Genomic DNA, 24724 nt, shown 5'->3' on the forward strand with positions numbered 1-24724 from the left:
AATGCACAAAACAATTTGCTTGAACAACTTAGAAGCCATTTTTAAGAATTATTAACCATGAAATACGCATACCTCCAAAATGTGTTAGACTAGGTTCTGTCCACCATCCTGTCTGCTCCTCTCTCCAAATAGACTTATCCTCTAAGACACACATACCATTTAATGACTGCAGGTCTGTGTCTCACCAGATCTCTCTTAATAACTATTTCCAGCTGCCTACTTAGCTTTTCTTCCTAGACAGTTCACTGTAACTTCAAGGTCACCTTCCTTAACTCTCACTATGATCTTCTGAAAAAAATTAAAAATTCCCCCTCTTTTCCTCCCCCATTTCTGTTGCTGGTTAAATTCATTCTTCCTGTGACCATATTCTCTGCCATCCAAAGCAATCAGTCACCAAGTTCACCAACCTTCCCTTTTACTACCTCCTGCATAATGCCTTCCTTTACTTCTCACCATCAGAAGGCAAAATTCACCCTCATCACTCACACAGCCTGTGCAGCAGCCTACCCTATCCCCTGCTACTGGCAGGCTGTAATCTCTTCCAACTTCCATGCCAAAGCAGCAAATCCAACTTTCCAAAGTCCGCTCTCATGGAGCATGCATTCCCAGGCTGCAGAGCTCCCAGTGACCTCCCAGTCCCCCACCTGATGAGCAAGGCCATTGGCAACTTACCTTTCAAGACCCTAAGTCCTGGTTTACTCATTGCTTCTAAGCCTGTGCACACAATTCCCAGCTAGAATCCTCTAAGCAACAATTCAAATAACATCTAGCCTCCTTTCAATCTTTTTTAATCTCCTTTATTTGCATATGTTAATTATACAAAGGGGTTTCACTATGATATTTCTATAATGTAATTTGATCAAATTCACCCCCCTCTATTATCTCCTTTAAATCTTACTCTCAGTCAAAGGCATAAAAACACACAGATGCAGGAATGAATGAAAGAGCTTAGAATGAACCTGAGTCCCCTGGGAACTTGCGAGGAACCTATTTGCAAGACATTTTGTTGGGCACTGTAGAAAAGATGAAGATTTGTACTGTGGTCAATCTCTAGAGGACCACCATTATAGCATCTAATAGAAAAATGCAACCCACATTTCCAATCAAAACAAGTTACAAAACTCTTGGGGGTGGGGCACCATATTACAGGTTTGGAGCACCCTGTGTCATAAAATCAATAAGTCTTTTTCAAAAAGACACATAAACTTGTTTTCTTCCATGAATATCAAACTCATTGTAAAAAATGAGAATCCCCTAATGAGAGTCAACTGATTTCATTACAGCATAAATAATCTTTCATCTTTAATCTCCATCTCTAAGCCTAAGCTGTCTTTTTTTTTTAAAGCAGATTCTTCACTGAAATATGTGTAAATTTTCCTTTAACAGAGTTAAATAAAAGGAACTTGCAAAGATTCTTCAAATTCCTTAATTCCCTAGGAGTTAACTACCTCTGCCTGGCTCCTCCTATAATTCTGAAAATGGTAGCAGCAAAATGCATCCTTTTCAGTGCATTCTAGTGGAAAATTCACAAGAGATCAACAGCACTTCCAGTTAGCTCAAGACCACCAAGGGAAGCTCTCCTCCTCTTAGTGAAAGAGCAGCCCCAATCCAGAATCCATAGTAGTGTTCTAGAAAAGCAACACAGTGTCTTCCAAATACAATACATGCCACCTAAAAATTATTTAACCATTTTCATATTAATCACCACAGAATTACCTAATTAATATTTTATTTAAGGTAACTGAATTTGTTTCATCCAAAAAACACATATTGAATCCATCCTAGCCTGGTAATAAAATGCAACCATATGTATTGGGTACTGATGTATGATGAATGGAACTAAAAACAATCAAATATTTTCTTCTGCAATTCAAAAAAGATTGTAAAATCCTGGAAACCTATCATCCTATCATTCCACCTTTCTTTATACACTAAGAATGGATGATAAATTTTAAACTACCAAAATGGCAGAAATGAGGGGACGATATTAACAATCAAAGCAGATAACATAAAATAGTACCATAGTTCCATCAGGAAGCTATGAGGTGAGAGTGGTATGTTAGTAAGCTTTCTCTCACTATAACAAATACCTGAAATAACAAACTTGGAGAAAATGTCCATCTTGGCACACAGTTTTGGAGGCTCCAGTCCATAATGGGCAGATCCATGACTTTGAGGCCTCCGGTTAGGGAGGGGGCAGAGGCAGTATATCATGGGAGAAGCCTGATATACTCACAAAACCAATCACCTCGTGGCCACAAAGTGAAAGACAAAAAGGAAGGGACCAGTGCACCACAATCCCCTTCAAGTGCAAGCACCAATGGCTTAAAGACCTCCCACTAGACCCCACCTCCTAAAGTTCCACCACTCCTCATAGTCCCAAGCTGGAGGCTAAGCCTTCACCACATGGACCTTTGGGGGCATCCAAACTATGTTAGAGGTGATTTTTCTCTAAGGTCTATTCCCAGTAACAACTCCACAAGATGAAAAGAGAAATGCCTCCCAGTCAGAATACATAGAGAGAAGACATGAATGTTTTCCTCCTCTTAAAAACAGCCCCAGATGTTTTCAAATGTTAGGTGTCTTTCTTTATATCAGGAATAATCTTATCATGTGTGTATTCAATAGCATTTTCAAAGATATCCAAGAAAAAATATTTTAACTATTCTCATAAAGATGTAATGCACACACCCTAAAAGTTAATAAAGAATGCTGGATTCTGGGATTAAAACAATGTTCATGGTTATAAGCAAACAAATGCTAATGTAATTAAGGATCCTACATGACTAAAAAGCAGAATCAAGGCTCATTCATCTTTTGGGATATATCGTCACCTAACTTCTTTTTATTTTCTAAATAATATCCCACTTTTTGACTACATAATATTTTTGGTTCACTCTTCACTTGGTGAACATTAGGATTGCTCCTATTTTTTTGACTATTGTTAATAATATTGCATGAATAGTAATGTGAAAGTCTTTGTGCAGAAATATGTTTTTATTTCTCTTGGAAGAGTAGAATTGCTGATTCATAGGCTGTTTAAGGACTGAAGGCTGGTAGAGTGGCTCAGGTGGTAGAACACCTGCCTAGCAAGTGTGAGGCCTTGAGTTCAAACCCTAGTACCACCCAAAAAAAAAAAAGAAAAGAAAAGAACTTTTAGATTATATAGAACAGATTCAGTTTTTCACATCAGTGCTGATACTTGTTAACACCTGTCCCCTTTAGTATTCCCATCCTAGCAAATTTGAACTGGTAGCTCTGATGCTTTGAGTTTACATTTCCCTGATGGCAAATGATACTGGGTATCTTTGGGACTTCTGTGCTGAGAGGCTATAAATTTATTAGCTGTGGATTTTTCATGCATGCCCTTTATCATGTCAAGGAAGTGCTTTCTACTCTTGGTTTCGTGAATTGTTTTAATCATGAAGAAGTCAGGTACTGCATTTTGTCAATTTTTTTTTTGAGTGTGGAATTGAGCACATGATTTTTGATACCATCTGATTTGTTGGCACATAACTTTTCATATTTATGAAATCTATGCCATCCTAAAAATGTGTAAAGCACACACATACATACACATATATCAATATAGTGTACAACTGTCTGTGTACCCTTCCTCTGAGCTACACACTCAGCCCAATTCCACATTTTCATAAAAAGGTTCAAATTTAAATTATTAATCATAAACTCTAAAAATTATGTCTCATTAATCATATGATTATTTTTTATTATATTAATCATAAACTCTTAAATGATGAGAGGTTATTGTTTTGTTATGTTTTAGGTTTTATTTTCTTTTTGATACAGTGTCTCACTATGTAGTTCAGGCTGGCCAAGAACTTGCAATCTTCCTGCATCAGCCTCTTGCGATAACACTGGACTTGAGGACATTGTTTTGGACTGACCTTCTGCACTAGGCACTAACAGACCAAACCAAACAAAAATGGACTCACGCATCCTACATGTCACCTAATCAAACTGAAACTTTAAGGAGGCAGCCAGATCCCCAAAATAAGATAATTTTTCTTCAAAATGGAAGATGCCAGTCAACCTGATTCAAGGTAACAAGAAATTCAAAAACTGAAGAAACTTGATGTCAACCAATCAACTTTGGCCCTAAAGTCTTGACTCCTTGTTGCTGCCTTACAAAACCCATTGTTCTGCTGTTACTAGTGGGAGCCAGTTTTATTTTGTAGAATAGATGCTGTTCCAATTCATGAATCACTAACTAAAAGTTAGCTCTATAACTAAATTTGTTGTAAATTTGTCGCTTGCTGTGTCTATAATAAAAATTGTGGGGAAGCATACTAGTTATATATTTATTTTTAAAAGACAATTTCTTATGAAACCTATCATAATCTTTTTTGAATAGAAGAAATTGTGTGGTTCTTGTTGTTGTTGCTGTTTTCTACCGGTCTAATTTTTTCTGGTCCTACATTCTCAAACTACTTCTTGGCAAGATCTATTCTTCAGAACACACACTAAAGGTCTCTGGAACATTCTATATAAGCTCAAATTAAACATAATTTCCATAGAGATGAACATCACAGAAAGCAATTCAAATAAAAATGGTATCATCAAAGGATCTGTGCTCAACTGTCAAACAACCAAAGCCGCACAATATTAAAGAAAGCACTAACAAGTAGTTTCACTGATAGTTAAATATACCTAAGCCAAGTAGTTTTTAGGACAGCTGGTGTGCAACCTTTTAACTCTGTGAAACACTACCTTCTAGTGTTTAACAAAAATCACTTGAAACAATGGGCTTTGTTTCTGTGGTTACACACAATTATTGTGTCAAAATACGTGTGCGTAGATAATGATAAATTCTAATGTAATTGGAAATGCTGTATTTTGTGCAAAATGTACCCAAAGATATTAAGACATGTAACATGTATTAAGCCAGTTCCAAGTAACAGACCTCTCCAAAATAACTAATGCATGTGTTGACCTTCTGGAAACTGGACTGGCTGCTATGGCTGCTGCCAGCTAGAACAAGCAAGAACAAGCTAGAACTACCAAGAGAAAGTTTCCTGAAGGTGTGTTTTACCATGGGAGAAAAATGTGTTAAAAATAACTCATTTTAGGAGATCTTATTAAAAGAAAGCTTCAATAACATTAACATTTCTGTTGTTTATTCTCAATGTTTACATCCAACCAATGAGTCTTAAAGCACAATGAAGTGAAATGATGCCATTAAGATAATTTCAAATACACCATTTAAAATCGATTTCAAGGACAAATTATATCTTCAAGGCATTAACTAAATCACATATTTTCTAAAAAATATGCTTGAGCATAATTTACTTAATTTTATACAGTGTGTTCCCACCCTTGTATCACCACCCCCAAATGCAAGATACTAAGAGTCAGATATTTTTGGTTCATGTTTGGTTCTTCTCCTGAAATTGCCAATATTTCATACATTACCAGAATTTCATTCTAACTCTTCTTGGATACATAGCAAGGAGAAAATGCTCACAAAATTATAGAGCTCTACAAAAACACAAATTGCATCATAGAAAGATGAGTCACTTTCCTCTTCACCCCAACATTCAGGATCCTCACACACTAGGACTCCAACCACATAAAATGCAGTGACCAAAAGGGACTCTTCTTCCACAAAACACTGTGCTAATTCTCCAGTATTCCGCTTTTCCACTTGAATGGAATAAAAACCCTTTTGAGAACAATAATTACAAACCCCCCATTTTTTTTCCTTGGGCGTACTATTGGACTTAGTAGCATGCACAATGCAAATAAGGCAACCTTCCTTTCACAGAGTGATTAACATGCAAAGACAGCCTGCTTTTTGTAGGATGTGAAGAACCACCAACAAGCTTTTCTACACCCAGAGGTTTCTACAATTATTTCCACTGTTTATTTTTAAACAGAAGATTATACAATAACACCAAGCACTTTAGCTCTAATTTGCCAATATTTTGTAAACAATGACAATTTAGATTTTTAAACCTTTTGTATCATATTTAAATCTGTGGTCAACTACCCATTCCAATGTATTGAATTTTTTTCCTTCCAAATCTAAGAAACTCAATTGTATGGAACAAGATTCTGCTATACTTCGTTTTTAAGAAATTGCACTTCAGTTTGATCTGTCTGGCATAAACTTTTGGGAAATTTGTGATTTTTATGATTTACTATTAATTCCAAATTAAGACTAAGAAAATACATCAGTATTTAACGGTAATCCACCTAACACTTATGCACCTTTATAGAAAGTGTAACTGTTCCAAATTATTGTTAAATTCAATATAAAGTTGTTTTGATAGAAAATTAAATGAATTTGTTCAATAAAAGAATGCCACAAAGAAAATGGAATCTTTAAACAATAAATTATACACATATGCATATTTATAGACCATTTCTAATCACATATTTCCTTGATCATTTCTACCAAAGTTTTGAAATAAATCAAATCTATCAGATATGATTCTTAGACTTTCCTTTACAAAAATTTCACTTGTCTTATCAATGTAGTGTTTGGTTATCTACCTACTAAGTCTCATGAAGATATTCTAGTCATATAGTTACTTGACATTTCTACCTAATGTTTTAGGCCCCAAATCATCAACAACTCAAATATTTTGCACTGGATATGAATTTTTAAAAAATCTTTATTAGCATATATTGGAGGTACAGGGAGCGTCATTGCTTACAATGAATCTCAGTTAGGTTCATCCCCGCCATCATTCTCCCTCATTCCCCTCCCACCTAGTTAAAATGACTTCAACAGGTATGAATTCCTGTTTTCAGACAAGTATATAAAGTATATCAGCTGTATTCACCACCCTTTAAGTTCTTCATTCACTCTCCCCCTCTCACTAGTATCCACCCCCTAACAGGGCCTGTTTTTACATTACCATCCTTTATTCATTATTCAAAGGGGTTTCACCACAGTATTTTACCTGTGAATATCCAGTACTCTATAACCCCCTCTATTATACTTTCTTACCCTTTCCCTCACTCTCCTATTATTCAACAGCTTTCAGTGAGTTTTCTGATGACTTCTTCCTACACATATGCAATGTACTTCAGTATTTTTCACTATCATTCAAGGGTGTGGATTTTTAATCAATGTATTAAATATAAAAATGTAAATTTGATTTCAAGTTCTTTTTAAAAAAAAAAAAAACCTCTATGGATACAGTTTAAAAACAGGAGATATGAATGAGACGTACCACTTCAAACTGAATTTCAGTAAAAATAATTCAAAAATATATGTAGATCACTATCTATCTTGGCTCATATAAAACCCATCTTCTTGCCAATGGTCCCAAATCCCAGCACATGGAATTCTATCAACTAAAGATATCTGTATATATAAACTGTTTGGTAGGACAGACATTCGAATCATTTCAAAGGCATCATGAAATCATTCAAGACATTCTTGTTTCCTTGGGACGTTTTTCCCAACTAGTACTAATCACTTAAGCACCAGTCTCCAGTGCCATCAGACACATAGTCACTAAATTCATTTACAGGTTTACATTCTTTTCTTCCATTGCAATTTCAAATTCTAAATTAAGAAACTTATTGAAAAAGTACTAATTCATTTTATTGTATGAAAAATTAAAAGGTAAAAGTGAAGACTAATAGTGAATTCATCATCTCAAATCTCTCATGCTGGATTGGGTAAAGGAGTATATAATTTTAAACCCATTTATCACAAACAAAGTTCAGTATTTAGAAAAATATGCATGAATTGTTAAATTAATTACATGTATTTATGATTTATGTTTTCTCAGAATATCTACAGTATGTACATATTACTATGGTTAAATAATAATTTAACTGTCTGATATTTGTGGCAGCTACTCTCTTACTATTGCAACAAAAATGTAACTCAAAGTAATGTATTGATTTACCTCCAAGTGATTTCAAAAAGAACGACTCTAAATATCCCTGGAAAACCAAATAATAAGTGGTTATGCAGGTTTCTTGTTTAGATACAAAAATACTCTTAACTACCTAAGTCCATTACTATTTGAAATATTGATCTCTTTAAAAATATTACTTAGAATCTAACTCCATTATGAAGAAGTACAAACAATAAAAATATTCTTTTTATGAGATGTAAGGAAGGAGAATGAGCTGCCTTCATGTCCAGTTATCCTAATTAAGTCTGACTGGCAATTTAAATTCTGATTCCCAAACCAATTTAGCTCTAAATGACCTCCAATTGTAAGCCAGGGCAGCTAACCGACTTTTTTTTCAATCTCTTTGCTTCAAAGAGTAACACATAATGTCCCTTTTTCATGTCATTTATCACAGATGTTTTTCATTGATGTAAATTTAAAAATTTAAACTTCATGAGTAGCTTTAAGCTATATACACAAAAGGGGAAAAAACTAAGAAAGGAATAAATGACTCTTAGTTATCTTTTTATGACATTTTAAGGTTGTCTTGGGTATCATTCCACAGGGATAAATAGTAATGTAACCAAAACTGTTTAGAATGTAGTCTAGAATTGTTCAAAAAGCTACTGGATATGTTCACCTTTTACTTTCAACTTCTAGACCAACTACATGGAATACAGGAGTTATTCTATAAACACTGAAGTTATTCCTTAAATACTGGATTTAATGGAACGTTTCTAGCAAACATTCTACTGCCCAAAAACTTGGAACATGGCCATTTGTAAACACATCCATGAACTTGCTCTCCTGGTTCACAGCATCACTGACAAGCCCATGTCTTTATATCTGTGCCACCCTGAAATCTTTTGAGAACTTTTAAGTTTGGAAAATTTCCCTCAAAATTCTGTGACTGGCTTTAACTCTTTGAACTGCCAATCCCTTGAAGCTGCCTTGACATTCTTCTTTGTAGGTCTTTGCCTTTGATGCACCCCTAGAACATTTACCTTGTCCTTGAAGAACTCTGCAAACCCTTTCAATCCTTAACATTTCTATGTTAAGTTGTGTACATGAGATAAAAGATTTCAAAGGTTTGCTTTGGCTTATGGCATTTATGAACCCGGAAAGACACAGGTCATTCAGCAGGTTCTCAGTTTGCTCCAAAATTAAAGTTCACACACCTTCTCTTACTTATTAACTTCAACTTCACAAGTACACAAGTACACAAGCACACAGACACACACACACACACACACACTGAAAGCTACAAGCAGATAGCATCCAGGTGTATCATCTTCCATGCCCCTTCACTCCAACAGAAGACTGGGTTTTTATTAACTGGAAAAGTTAAAAAACAGGACTAACAGGGATTGTTGAAGGCAGATGTGCCCTATGGAAAATAGGAGGAATAAATGAAATCCTGACTAATGAAAATAATATCCCCAATCCATTTGTCCCACTTGGAGAAAAACAAGCATTAGAGTTATTCCCTGCTACTTCAAAATGTTGGATTCTTTTAAACCAACCAGCTCCAGAGAAAACATAGGTACTAATGACTAAACGTGGACATTCCCCACCTGACATCCTTGGTCTCTGCAAAACCATCCTACAGGCTGGAGCTCACCCACACAGAGCTTCCCACAGCTTTTCAGTTTCTCTCTATATAAAATTTGAAGAATGAAATGAAAGAATACGAAACATGAACTGAGATACTAAACCATAATAAAGAGGAACGCAGAGGAAAAAAACAGACAATCTAAGAAGCAAGGGAAAGTTTCTAACATCCTCAGTAATATAAAAGATAAGACATCAAGAGAAAAAAGAGGATACTGCAAAGGAGACATTCAGACAAAAAAAAAGAACTCTTAGGAATTAAAATTATTAGCTAAGTAGAAAATTCAGCAGAAAAATTGGAGAAAAAACTAAGAAAGCTTCTCAGAAAGCAAGGGGGAAAGGATAAAGAAATGAACAGGATAGAAGAGACAAGAAAAAATAAATAATCAATTCACCTTCTGAAAAAGAATTCCAGAAAGAACAAAAGAAAAAAAAAACTAAGAAATGTCAAATAGACAATATAGAAACCATTCTCAGGACTGAAAGACATAAATTTCCAGAATAAAATGGCCCACAGAGAACCTACCCAATAAATGAAAACAGACCTATATGGAAAGCACATCATTGAGAAATTTCAGATCACTGTTGACAAAGTGAGTATCTTAAAATTTCCCAGAAGAGAAATAAATGCCGTACAAAATATAAGGAATCAGGATAGCACTGGACTTTGTAACCATAACACTAAAAGCTAGACAACACAGAGCAACACCTTTCAAAATCTTAAGGTAAATAATTTCCAATCTAGAAAACTATATGCTGTATACTGGGCAAATATAAATTAACTATAGCAAGCCTAGAAAGCTAACAGATTGAAGAAGGAAGGTAAGGTCAAGGATATATGGCCCCAGGAGTGAAAAGGACACACCACATTTGAATATATTAAGAGGAGAACTTCATGTGAGAACTTGAAGATAATTACTGACAGGTATATAGAAAAATAAGCAGATAAAGCTGAGGCCGTTACAAACTCCAGGAAAGACAGAAAGTTATGTAAAAGTGACCAAAATCATAGAGATGCTCAGGGCTCATTTATATGGTAAACAAACAGTTATGAATTTCAAAACAAGCTGAGAAAGTCCATATAAAAAAGCCACTCTAGTAGAATGAAATGTGAAATCTTATACGGTAGCACTAAGTGCACTCCTTTTCCTCTCCAACTTGCAGCTGTGGAAGACAGCAGTACCTGGCTCTGTTTTCTTTTCCTGCTACAGGGAAACTCCTGGACATCGTACCTCCTTTAGCATCTAACACTAAGCCAAACACCAAAGACGCATGCTCAATGACCGAATCCATGTAAGTGTTGACTGCTCTTTGAAATACACCATAATTGGTTCTTCCAAATGAGACTTAATTGTAAGCACCTATTATTTATACTGCACTTGTTGTAAGCATTCCCTGGCATTGGGTAATATCTGGGTTTTTCTTTTTTATTCAAATACTAAATGGCTAATGACTAAAATGCTGTTTGCATTCTCGAGTCTGCCTGTTATCTTTTTCCATCTTCTCTTTATTCAAGTTTACTGCACCTTCTTATCAGAGTATACCTGTACCTAACAGTAAAGTTTCCTTGATTCAAATCCAAATCTAAGAGCCCTTATAAAGGTGGTAGAAGCTAGGAAATTAGTTAAAAATAGATGAACTCTTTCTGAATACAGGTTTAAAGACTTCTCCAATGTTCAAGTGGATAAAATTCAATGCAAGGACTTAGGATATCTATTTTGGCTTTCAGAGGCTTTTTTCCCTTACTTCTTCATTCCTCATGTTCAAGAGAATTAAGTTTGCCAGACAAAATGACTTCCAGATTAATGAAGCATCACCAATATGAACTTTAACAGACAACATTATTTAAATATCCTAAATTTTAAGGTTCCACCATTGTGGTAAATGGTCAGGTTTGATATTAACCCTGTGCAAACACAAGGTAGAATCTATATAAACCAATTTTATTTGTTTTCAAATTCTGCATTTCTCAAAATCAAGATCCACCAGACTTCACTTTTTCAGGAAGTAAAATAGCTAAGCAATCAGCTGTGGCATTTCTAACTCATTGCAACTCATGGTGATCCTGGGCTCTCAGAAAAGAAAAATAAGTGGGAAAAATGAGATTCTAATTATAATCAATACTTAAATCCAACACTAATTGTATAGCCCTTCAGCGTGAACTTTAGCTAAAAGAAAAGAAAAAGGAAAAAATTACTGATCTCACTATATGCCAGACAGTTGTATGAATTACCTCATTTTGTCCTCACACTAACTCTATTAGGTAAGCATTATTATCTGTGTTTCACAGATAAATAAACCCAGTGTTGGAGAGATTAAATAATTGGCTCAAGGTCATGGAAAGCAGAGGAGACACGGTCCAAAATGCAGGTTTGATACCAAAGGCCCATGATGTACCCCCTACAGTATATACTGCCTCTTTAACAGCAATTAAATTAAATTAAGAAAGGGAGAGAAATTCTAATTATCAACTCAAAATGAAGAGCCTGCACTGGATTTACATCTCCTCATGCCTGTAACAACAGATCAGGTTGTACCTAACCTTACTTCCATAGAGCAACTTCAGCCTAACTCTTGATTGACAGCATCTCCTAAAAACAGAGTGGACAATCTTAAATGAATATGTAAAAAGGAACATGAGAAAAGGAGTCAAGCACACCCTTTGCCATACTCCTTTGTTGATCTGCTAAAAATAATATAGCCAATCTGTGACAAGTCCAAGCATCAAAAGGTTTTGCTATACACTATCAGAAAGACTTTTGAGGAGTATAAAAAGAAGTGGGTAGTCCAGGCACCAGTGGCTCACCAAAGCCAACCCAGGCAAATAGTTCTGGAGACCCTATCTCAACTAAAACCCACCACAACAAAGGACTGGTAGAGTAGCTCAAGGTGTAGGCCCTGAGTTCAAACCCCAGTACCATAAAAATTCCTAACACATGAATTCATCCCTTCCTCTTTTGCACAGGTTGTACATCATCTATCCTGCCTCTGGCCCTTTGCTCTTGATGTGCAGTTAAATGTGTCAGTATGAACCACTGACCCTGTACAGCATCCCTTCTGTCCTTTTCTGTTAACTATCTTGGATATCAGTTCTTCTTTAGTCGTTGACTCCAAGGAACTTGAATTTCACTATTTAAGTGATCTTATAGTCACTGTGCTCTTCTGAAACAAATCCTAAATTTCCACTTGATTCTCACCTTCCTTACACTCTTAAACACAGAAGTACTGTTGCCTTCTTTTTATTGCACTATTTTTTTTCCAATTGATTGTAAAGCAATATATTTTCATTATAGGAAACTCAGGCACTATAAAATGTAATCTATCTTCTTCCAGTCGATGATGGAGTAAGTGAAAGAGCTGTTTTTCTTGAACAAAATTGAGATTATACCTATAAATAATATATTAAGATTATACCTACATATAGTATTTGTTTCCAGGGTTTTTTCAGTTGACATTATTATAGTTTTCTAACCTCGCATTCACACCACTAAATTCCGGTTCCCTCCATTTGTATTAAGGAGTACTTTCTAGATTATAGACTAAATAACATTCTATATGCTACCTAAATAGTACAACATAACTAATTCTGGGAATGATAAAGGTTCCACAAGCACTAATTGTAATCTATGATGATTTTTCTCTACTGAAAGAATATACAAATATAGACCATGACCACCTCTGAATCTTCTTGGTCTGCTTAGCTCAGCTCCCTCCAGCCTCCTCCCAAACATGCAACACCCATGTCTACTTCATCCACTTTCCTCTCTCCTCCAGCTTTCCTGCACTGGGAAGTTCTCCAACCTCCCCTGTTTCCCAGGCAATCTTCAGACTGCCAATGGTGTCTTAGGTGTCACATGTTTGCTGTAGATGTTACCTGGTATTTCCAGCTATATCTCTGTTTCCAAATAGACAGGAAGCTCTCTGAGGTCAAGGTATCACAGAGTTTTGTTTCACTTTTTTATTTTGTTTTATACCCTGAACTTATCTGACTACTTAGTGCTTAATAAGTTATCTTGCTAGCATTTCTTCTTCCCTCCCTCAAAATCCATGAAGTCTTGATCGTGTATGTTCCAATGTACTCTATGTCAGACTGCTTCATCTTCTCTCCTGTCCTATATTCTTCCTTCTATGACACTAGTTGTCAAACTATCTTAGCTTGATTCACAATATGCTTTTCTTCACCACTAGGTCAAATATTTTATACACACAACCACAAACACAAGCAAACACATAGCCTGAAACAACAGTTTCTCAAAGCATACTTAAAGTTACTATAAAACACTGTCTTCTAACCCATTCCATTCCTCCCTCCTTCCCTTTCTCCCTTTCTTCTTTGTTTTATGTATACCAAGGCCAACTAAATAGATTTCACCAACCAGTTTGGAAAATACTGACCTATAAGTTAAGAATTAGGCTGCCTGAACTTTTTCTAAAACCTAACATATCTAATTTCCTCCATCATATTGATAGTATTATTATTAATATTATTTCATTCCCTTGAGTTTGCAACTTCAAAATCTTTCTCAGCCATCTTCCATTTTAGATCTATCATCTATCCTTGCTGGTTGACCCATCATCTCAACTGTGTCAACCATCCTTATTCAAAAGTCATTTCAAGTGTCTCTTTCCAAAATTATCTGCTTTATAGAATATATCTAGCCAGGTGCCAGTGGCTCATGCCTGTAATCCTAGCAACTTAGGAGGCTGATTTTGGGAGGATTGTGGTTGGAACTCAGGCAAAAAGTTCACAAGACCCCATCTCAATAGCTAGGCAGAATGTTATGTGCATCCCATCCCAAAGCTGAGATCAGGAAGATTGCCGTTCCAGGCCAGCCTGGGCAAAAAATTTTATGAGACCCCCATCTCAATGGAAAAAAGTTGGGATGGTGGCATGTGTCTGTCGTCTCATGACAGTGGGATGTGTAAAACAGAAAGATCATGGTCCAGGCTGGTCAGAGCAAAAAAGCAAGACCATGTCTCCAAAACAGCCATAGCAAAAAGGGCTGGGAGCATGACTCAAGCAGAAGGGAACCTGCTTAGCAAATGTGGAACACTGAGTTCAAACTCTAGTACTGCCAAAACAAATAAATAAATCAATAAGTGTTTTTCTCTCCCAACCTCCTGAAAAGTTCTTCAGGTTATTATAGTATTCTTAAATTTATTTTGTTTTCCCCTTAGTCTCTGGCTTAGAACTTTACACATTATTTTCTCACTCCTTTCAATAAACATTTTAAGTAAACTCTCCAATCAAAATGAACTTTTTTTTAAAGTACCTATTGAAGACCCACTGTTTATCTGCAGTGATTTTATCTGTTTATAGGTGATTTTATTTGAAGTTCACCAAAACCCATAAGCAGCATCATGAATCCCATTTTACAGATGGAAAAGTAGGCTCAGAGGGGCATTTACTTGCAGAATATCAGTATGGTTACTCCAGGCCTGTCAGACTCCAAACGTCTTGAACTCACTCCTTTACCACATCACTACCTCCTCACTTTGATCACACTCAAGTCAATGCAGAGGCCACAGAAACTCGAATTTGTTGGCATCTTTTCCAAAGCACTATATATTCAAATTATCCTTACTTTAGAAAAGTGTAAAACAGCCAACTAAAGCAAATTATAGATCCATCGCGACCTGTATAAGTCACTCTGTCTGTCTCAGCCTCAGTTTCCACTTTAAAACCTAACAGAGCTGCACCTTATAGATCTCCTAATCTCTGGCCATTCCTCCCCAAGCACCCTCTGTTCCTCCTCAGGAGGGACTCCTCTTGAGGAGGAGGATTGCTGCTCCTGAATCACCACTTCTTCCTGCTCCACCTAGTGAAGGCAAACTCATCTCCCAAACCCAACTCAAGAGAGTCCCAATCAGATTAATTGTTTCCATCCTTGTGATCCAAGAACACTTAAGTTAATCCTGCATTTCTAAGTGTGGTTGGTTTCTCCCCCCACTAGATGGAAAGTTCTGGAGACAAACGCATAACTTCCTGGACTTTATAACTTGAAACACTGCAGAATTCCTGAAGTTATTGGACCTTCTCAAGATTTCAGGAACATTTAATGAATTAAGGAATTCAGGAATACTTGCTGTAATTTAATATCTGTTAAGTAGTCAATCATGCCTTAAAACGAAAATACCATCTCTCCTTCCTATTTGACAGAATTATTTAAATGCTACCTCCTCCCCACCACAACCACCCAATAAAAAGTGGACAAACTCTCTCAATGTAATGTTCCCTTCTTTGGTGTTTAATTAAATATGTAATAATAAATGTCTCTGTGTGTGTTTCACTTGTTGAATGTCTGTATTCTTCTGCACTATTAAACTGGGAGCCCCAGGAAAACAGGGACTGTATTGCTAGTGGACCATGTCATTTCCAGTACCCAGCACACAGCAAGTGCTCAGAAATATTTACTGAAGAAATGATGTGTAGATAAAGTGACAGAATGGTTCTGTACACCATATAGTGATGACTAAGATACAATTATTAGTATTATATGTCATGTTTATCTGTTCTTAGCTACATAAAACAAAATCTCCAGTCTCTTCTCCATACTGCCTTTAGTTGGCAAAGCTACTTCCTGCCCCACCAGTAGGACACTTATGTCTGACTCATTTGAATAAGAATAGCAATTACTTTATTTTATTCTAGTTAATAATTTACAAAAATATCAGTAGTGAGAATAGTAAAACACCTCAGAGCTCACTTAAGATTTTCTGGAAAATAAAGGTCAAGGAGCTTCTTTTTTTAAAAAATAACTTTGATTTTGATACATGATTCTAATAATCAAAGTGCTACACAAACAACAGTTACAAGGTCCATGTTTAACGAACTGGAACAATTAGCCTATATTCTCAAGCAAGTACATCCAAGCAGACCCGCACTTGCTACAGCAGAGCCATGCATTTCCAGGGCTCTGAAATTTCATGGGCTCTTTCCAAGACCTGGGGGCTGGAGACCTGGCAGTGTGTTTTCATGGTCATGTGTTCTCTAAATTTTTGCCAAAGCAAGGAGACTTTGGTATTTTTCCTTAAAGAGGATCTTCAACATTATACATTCTCTAGCCCCAGGGCAACTTACCCATCCTTATACTAATGGCTTTCAACCTTACAATCAAACCACTCTTCCCTCTAAAGTATGCACAACCAATGTGACAACGCACACATGTTTTGCGACCAATTTGTGAAATAGTCCAAATCATTGAAGAAGTCATTTTCCCTTAATTTTTCTCATTTCTTATATAAAGAGAGCATTGTGTAAAAACAATTATATTTTTCTAGATCCAGAAACATCCCTCTTCCCCATTTAATAAACACAACTTACATGCACTAGTCTCCAAAATGGTCACAACTCTAACAAGTAGACATTACCATTTCCCCATTCCACAGAACAGGAAACTGAAACTTGGACACCATTTGACCAAGGTCAGATAGGTAGTAAGGTTGGGGCTTTGACCAACGATTGTGTGCCTCTCTTAATCTCCATGCTCCAGTACACAAAGATTTCCTTGACAATGGAAATTATGTCATTGCACTCCTCTGAAATTCCCCACACAGCTGATGATTAGAACCTGGCACTCAGTGAGACCAACTACTTAAGAGAATGCCTAGTGTAACATGACCCCAAACAGTGTACATTGCTATGACTATTGCTTGATGATGAGGTAATCAAAACCAAAAGAAGAAAGTGCGGGTATGCAAGAGGATTTTCACACATTATCTCAAGAATGACACGAAATGGGGAGCCCAAACATTACCAATGAATGCAGCTACAAATCAACAAGTACGCAGAGAGGGAAGCCAGTAAAATGCAGATTACCAGAAGGTTTGGAACTCACATCAGCCACACAATCTTGAAATCAAGAAAGTGTTACATATATTTGGGAGAGAGAAAGAATGCATGACACGTGCATTAAAAATCTTTTTTCCACCATACACAAGATAGATCCTGTAAGTGCAGTCCTCTTTAAGTTTCTGATTGCTTGGAAGCTGAATTAATACTGCAGGAAGGGAAAAGTGTGTCAACCTAACTGAAAATCAGTTAACTGAGTGGCTGCGTGTAGACAAGGCCTAAGAGTGTTAAGTGTAATGTATTGAAACTGCCTGAAAGGCTGCCATGTGGCACCCAGACCAACATCAAAAGGCAGTGTTCCTAATGAGCATCTGCAGCTGAGAGACGGTATTTCAACAACATGAAATGAAAGGGCACAATGGCACCACTGCCAACGCCAAATAATTTACATCCCTTTACATCAGCAAATGGTTTTAAGGTTTGGCACCAGGAGTTAATAACAAAAAGAGCTTGAGGTGACATGACTATGACCTTCAGATTGACTTCTATATTCTACTGCCTTACAGCTGAAAGCATCTCTATCTGTTATGATTGAAAATAGTCTCACTAAAACATTTTCTGATACTAAAAACTCTGGACTGCATAGAAACCTCATCATTAGGATTCAGAGAGGTCCTTGGACAGTTTACCCTTCCTAAGAAGCTACCTCTTAAAATATTGCTAAGACTTCTTGAGTACATTAAGAAACAGACAACAATTCTCCTTGAAATTTTATCCACTGTTCTTCCTTTTTAATCAGAGGTACTCTAGCCTTAGTCTTTTTTTATTCAAAGTTCAAATAACTATTAGTTTATACAACCAAATGATTAATGTTTTCCAATCTTGTTTAATTTGTAACCCAGTTTTAACATGAGCTTGCAACTTATTGCCATTTCTTTTTTAAGTTCCAGACATTCCTTAGATTATATATTTGTAGATTGCCAAACTGATGAATTATCGACTATGGGATTTACCTCAAAATGTTTACCTTGACACCATAAGACATTTGCATGCTCAAAAATTCCATACTTCAATAGTACAGGACAGCCTTTTAAAAATGTCATTGTCGCCTCCCAGGCCACGACTGTTCCCAACAGACAGATGGGGACAGGTGCGGCCCCTGCCCTCCCCTCCCTGCCAATTGGTTCTGGTCTCCAGCACCACAAACCCAAGATCGGCAGGGAAGGTGCAAACCATTCTTTAGCAACAGGTAGTCAATCACTCATTTTACACGAAGTCAGGAAGGACTGTAAAATATCTTTGGAGGTCTGCCAGTAGCATTGAGGCCACTTTCAGTCTGGAGAACAGCCATAGCTCTTTAACACTGACAACGTAAATAGGGGAAATTCATCAAACTAATACTAAATAGAAGCTTCATCATCTTAAAAAATTAAGTGGTGGCACCAGAAATCCCAAAGTCCATATTTCAAGTAATGTGAAATTTACCAAATGCTGTCTGTAATTTAAGAAATTGAGTCTGGGGTGAACAAAAACATATGTCATGCTAAAGATTTGTTTTTGAGGAACAAAACAGTGCTATTTATTTTGAAAGGTAATTGAGGTATTGTTCCCTGTGACAGAAAAACATAGAGATTATTTACATTAACTTATACATTACCTATCTGAGGAATTTAACTAATGCTAAGTGTATTCCAAAGAGAACTATGCAAACTCTTTGAATTTGGGACTCACGTAACTAATTTCTCCCTCTGATTGCTTATTATTATCCCTTGCAAATAACACACCCACACCACAATTTTTTCTGTTCTTTTTTTTTAAAACCATCATTATGTTAATTCTTGAACTATCAAGCTCGAGGAACTACTCACCAATTAAATCAAGAAACATTTAGTTTAACCAATTGTCAAAGGAAGACTTGGACGTCTCTACTGAACAAGGATATGTCCAGCTATTTTCTGCTATTCCAGTGTTATCTTTAAAAAGAAAAGGACCCTGGATAAAGTTATCTGGAAAGAAGTCATCAAGTTTCATCATGTCCATCATAGGTGGTGGGGTACATGGTAAGTTTTGGATGAATAAAAACTTAGCTAGGCTAATGTATCTTTAGGATTTTTGTAGTGGGCACAGAAACTCTAAAATTTAAGTACATGACAGACCACACCTCCACAATGTCTGGAACATATTCTCCATTTGTTTTCAACTATATAGTGTTTTAAGTGAATTCCATGCTAATTTGAACATTTTAAAATAGACTAATATTTGTTGAAAGAAAAATTACTTTTAGATTTTGGATAGAATTGTGAAAGTTTTTTGCATTCTTAAATATGGATTTATTTCAGTCATTTAATTTTTTTGTTCAGAAAGACACATTTCCCATCTTAAATGAAAATCAACGAAAAATACAGCTCACCGTAATTGTGCTCACAGCAAACTTTACTGAAATGCATCTTAAAATCATTTAGCAAGGGATATTAGATACACTTTATGTGCATGTTACTCCCTTTCTTAAGGGAGTAAAGGTGTTCTTTGTTCTTAATCTCATACTATCTTGTTAGAAAAGCAGTCCTATCCTTCTTTGACTCTGGCAGGTTAAACTGGCAGAGGACTGTAAAACTATCAACTAAACACGTGACCCAGCCATTCCAGACCAGTCAAGCAAATGATTCTTCCGCACAACATCCAAGGTGCTCCTAGAACAGACTCAAATTTACTACGTAATTCCACAACCTTTCATTTTATTGCCGAGCAGAAGACATCCACGAGGCAGGGGCAGCTCACCTGATCATTTAATACATAAGGTCAGCACACTTTACATCTAAATTTTCATAGGCACCAAATGGAGCACAGAGCCTGCATTACCCCAATGTCTCTGACCAAGATGAAAAGGGGGGCGGGGAGGAGCCAAAAGGAAAAAGAAGCACATACATGTCGTGTGGGTTATATTTGCTTTGTTTTCGTCCCGATTATTTAAGTCAAATTCCCTGGGCTTTTTTTTTTTTTAAGTATGGGAAATTATTTCCCTTTGTAAAATCATCCAACTTTCTTTTGTTAAGCAGTCTGCTATGTGTTTCACATTCTCCCTTCTTTCCATTTGCAAGGTCCGGTCCAGGAATGAGGGCACTTTCATTCCAGGGAACACAAATCAGAAGACACCCTTGCTTGAGCATCAAAGGACTCCCAATGCGGGATTCCCTGGGCGTGCATCTGCCTGCAACTCCCAAGGGATCCAAACACTAGGGCTACACCCATTAAATCGATAGAGAAGACAGCCAGGCGCTGCCCCAAAAGACGCAGGGAAGATCAGGTCTCCATTGTCACTCTCCCACCGGAGGGGAGGAGGTCGCAAAAACACACCCCATGCAGAGAGGTCGCACGCTGTGGAGACCCATGGGCACCACGGACAAGGGCATGCCCCTTTGGTCCCTGGCCAGGTGGCAGCAGACCCAGCCCCTGAGCCTTACGGTGATCCGCCTAGCCCCGCCCAGCCCCACCCCTCCTGTCCCGCGCCTAGTCCCCGGCACGCGGGTCAGCGCACGCGCGTCCGTGCCCCTGGCCAGCGCTCCGGGGGCCGCTCCCTGCCGAGCCCTCTGGCCCGGACGCAACTAAGCGAGCGTGCGTGGTGGAGAGGGAGCGCAGATAGTCCAAGTAGGCGTGAAACAGTCGCGAGTGGGCGAGCACGGGCGGACCGGACCAAGAGACCTCTCGGGGCCACCTCATCTCCATTTTATTCCCTTAAACTGCCTGGCAGCGGGGGGACGGCCTAAGGGCGGAGTCTCTTGGCGGGGGGTGAGGCGAGACCGTTAGACTGGAACACCGGGGGGACGGTCCTGGCAGCTCTGGTCGCCACCCGCGCCGCAATAAAAGCCTCTCGCGGCTTCCCGCCCAGCCAGCCTCGCTCTGATTGGTCGCCATGGGAGGGACCGAGTTGGCTGGAGGTGGCGGCGGAGCGCTGCTCTCGTGCCGCCCGTGGAGAGGGAGCGCTGGGTGCTCCCCGGCCCGCCCCGCGAGCGCTCCACCCTGGCTCGGTTGTCCAGGACAGGTAACAGCGGCACCTGGTAGTGGCGACCACGACGCTCGCTTTCAGCTGGTGCTTCGCAGCACACGCCCCCGGCCCAGACGGTCCGCCCGACCCACCCAGCTCTCTGCAGCCCCTGCTTTTCCTTCCTCCCCGCCGGTCCATCAGCACCAATCCCAAAAACCCTTAGGTGGGGTGAAGGGAGAAGCTGGAGGGGAGGGTGGACACGCACAGATTATTCCAGGGAGGCCGAGATGGAAATAGGCAAAAAATTGCAATGTGCCTCCCTCCTGGCTGCTGAGGCTCGGGGCGGCGGCGCAGCCCCCGCCACCCGCGGCAGCATCTCTACTGTCTTCCTCTCAGCTCCCTATTGTTCGCACTTTGCCAGGATCAGAAACCTCGCCCAAGAAAGGAGAACGGGGCGAGGTGTTTCTGGCGGCTACCTGCCATTCTTCTCTGGCATCGTGCAACACGGGGCTCGCGGTGCGTGTAACGGCACACGCGCGCACACACGCGCGCACACACACCAAGCAGTCCCGATCACGCCCTCCTCGCCCTCCTCCCCTCCGCACTTCCTCCTGTCAAAACGCGGCGCTCGACCCTCCCATCCCTCCAAGCTCCCGGCCGAGAGCAGGCTTTGCAACTAACCAGCAATTTGGCAAATGAAAAACTAACGTCATTTGGACGGGGGTGCAACAACCGCCACACAGCACTGCGATTCTGCCCATTTCGCCCCATTTTGCAAACCGTTATTCGGCTCGGGCGGAGGGAGGGATCGCGCAAAGGCAGCGAGCCCCCACATTATTACAACCGGGGAAATAACGATTGGGGGCGGCTGCCCCGTCCTTATTGTTCACCCTCCCCCGAGCCGGGGCTGACAAGCCCCTTCCCCGCAGAATGCAAGCTTGTGCGGTGGCACCACCCGAGCCGCGGCATCCCCGCCCCGCCACCCGCCTTCGGGGAAGGAGCGCTGCCCATCGTGGCGCGGCCGTAGCGTCCCCGTCCCCGGCCGGCCCCACTCCCACCGCCTTGGGCACACAAAGTGGGAAGGGCGGGCGCGCCGGAGGGGCTCGGGGCGCTCGCGGCGCGGGGAGCCAGCCCCGGTCCAGCGCAGCCCGGGAGGGCAACGGGGTTCGGCTGGGCAGCAAGGACGACGCGCTCCCTTCTCAGCTCAGCGAAAAGGATCAGTCTTAGCATTCCACATAAAACCACCCCAAAATATCAGTGTCCCCGGGAGGGGGGGAGGAATAAGAGGAAAGGGAGAAATTAACAAATCAAATTGAGAATTAATAAAAATGTACCTGCAGTTCCCAGGAAAAACAAAGTCCAGATGAGATCCTTAGTTTGCAGCATTGTGATCTGCTGGCTGGAAGGGATGTTCTTGCCGTGGTAAATTCTGTGCCCCCCCTTGCAGCGAGTGTGGACGGCGGCAGAGCCACAGACCTAGGGGCAGACAATTGCCAGGCTGAGTATGATTATTTTTGCAGAATTGTTTCCTGCCAGCCGCTGCCGAGCTGCGTTCACGCGCTGAGCGGAGAATGAGTGACAGTCCCAGCCTCAGCACACTCGCAACTCTGAGATCCTTGCGCTGGCCTGGGTTCGCTTTGATGGAACTGGGGATGCGAGCGGGGGGCGGGGGGCGGGGGTGAGAACCTCACTGTGTCCTTCCACCACGCCGGCCACAAATAGTGCCGAACATCAAGGAGGTAAGAGACAGGGGAGGCAGATGCGGCCGCCTACAAAACGCGGCCTGGAACCGACGAGGGAGCTGGGCTCTTTCACATGCAATCTCCCAGGCAGTGCTGGGATTTCTTTTCACTCTTCTCCCTCTTGCCTTCTCTGTCCTTCCTGCCATCCGGCGTTCCATAATTAGGAGTTTGGATATTTTGATAACTAATAAAAATAAAAACAAATATTTAGATTTGATTAGGTTTTCAAAGTTGTGCCAACATTTCATTTAGATCCTATAATCCTTGCAACACAGAGATAGCCTAGTTTTTTTTTTTAAGTGCAATAAATTAGAAATTTGGAGATAGATGCTGTCACTGAGATTTGTTTTGCTATTGTTTGTTTGTTTATTTTATCCTGGCTATGAAGTTTGGTCTCTCACAGAGTCAACACCTAACACAAGGCAGCAGATCCCTGGAGTCTTCCCAGGAAAGTAACTTAAGTTGGAAGAAAATACAGATGTTTAGGAGTCATTTCCAGGAATAACAGAAACAAAATGTGTTCTTGTTTCAAAATGCTGGAATCTATGGTCCCTTTTGTAAAATGCCCAAACCTTTTATGTAGGAATTATGATATAGGTACAATATATTAAATAATATTTTCCTACAATAGGACACAACCTTGATTCTAAAGGGTATGAAAGTAGAGTATTACTGAGAGAGCAACACAAACGACTTCAATTAATCCTACAGCTGTGTTTTTAAAAAAGAAGGGAGTAGGGGAGCAGGGTGAAGATGAATATGTCTTGCCACCTGAACAAGGTTTAAGTATGTATCATTACCCTGTTAGCCTAGCACAGTGAAACTGTCTAACAGTGGAAGGCACCAGTACTCCACCATTACCAAGAACTGCCATTTTGTTAAAAGAGCAGGCTTCTTATTGATGGAACACATTTTAAAAACCCATCCTCTGCTAGCTGTCTATCCACACTCATCTCTGGAGAGGCTCTATCTCCTCCCCAGGCTCCTGTTTATTCTACCAAGCAGGCCACAGCACCAACATCCAGTGATTTCCAGAGACCCCTGAAAAGTACTTTCTCCCCCAAACCAATACTTCATATTTACTTTTGTAATATTTATCTTATACCAATTATAAACAACTCAAAAATACAGAAAAGTAGAAAGAAGGCACTAAAATAACCCTAATCCCCATAGATTCCAGATACCCAGAGATCTTCTAAGTTTTCTGTATAAAACTGATATGGCATAGCAGTAATTTGGAGCCTGCTGGTTTTCCCTGGTTTCATATATGAATTTCCCTGGAGCCATTAAAATAGTTTCTAAATATTTTATAGCTATGTACTTCCTCTTATGGCTGATTCATCAGTGGTTCCCCTGACATTGGATATTTAGATTTTTTCTGGAATTTGATAAAATAAATAATGCTTTTTTTGAACATCTTTCTGCAAATATTTATTGAACAATCGCTGTGCTTAACCGTGTGCTTGGTGTAGTGAACTACATATTCTGCTATAGTTTGAATCTGGAATGTACCTTAAAGGCCCAAATGCCATAGGCATTGTCCCCAGGGGTGACACTATTGGAGGAGGTGGAACCAGTCAGAAGTGGTACCTAGTAGAAGTAAGTCAGCTCATTTAGGATGTACCCTTGAAGGGGATGTTAGGGCCCTGCCCCTCCCCTCCTCTCTCTTTTGATTTGCTAATGGCCTTGAGATGAGCAGTTGCCTTTCTCCTTCTTCCAA

The 24724-nt window shown here is 39.3% G+C and overlaps 1 protein-coding gene across 18 annotated transcripts in view; it reads right to left on the reverse strand.

Moving 5' to 3' along the window:
• Positions 1–22922, reverse strand: part of Ncam1 (neural cell adhesion molecule 1) — a 295788-nt gene extending 272866 nt beyond the window's left edge. For 5 of the 18 annotated variants that reach the window (XM_074066724.1, XM_074066722.1, XM_074066721.1 and 2 more), the window contains exon 1: positions 22597–22912. In XM_074066724.1, the coding sequence (XP_073922825.1) occupies positions 22597–22648 (52 nt within the window). In that variant the 5' untranslated portion in view covers positions 22649–22912. Of the gene's footprint in view, positions 1–22596 lie in introns of all 18 variants that reach the window. The other 13 variants (XM_074066717.1, XM_074066716.1, XM_074066713.1 and 10 more) reach the window with 6 other exon arrangements.
• Between the last annotated feature and the right edge of the window lie 1802 nt (positions 22923–24724).

This window comes from Castor canadensis, chromosome 2 (assembly GCF_047511655.1).
Source record: "Castor canadensis chromosome 2, mCasCan1.hap1v2, whole genome shotgun sequence".
NCBI lineage: Eukaryota > Metazoa > Chordata > Mammalia > Rodentia > Castoridae > Castor > Castor canadensis.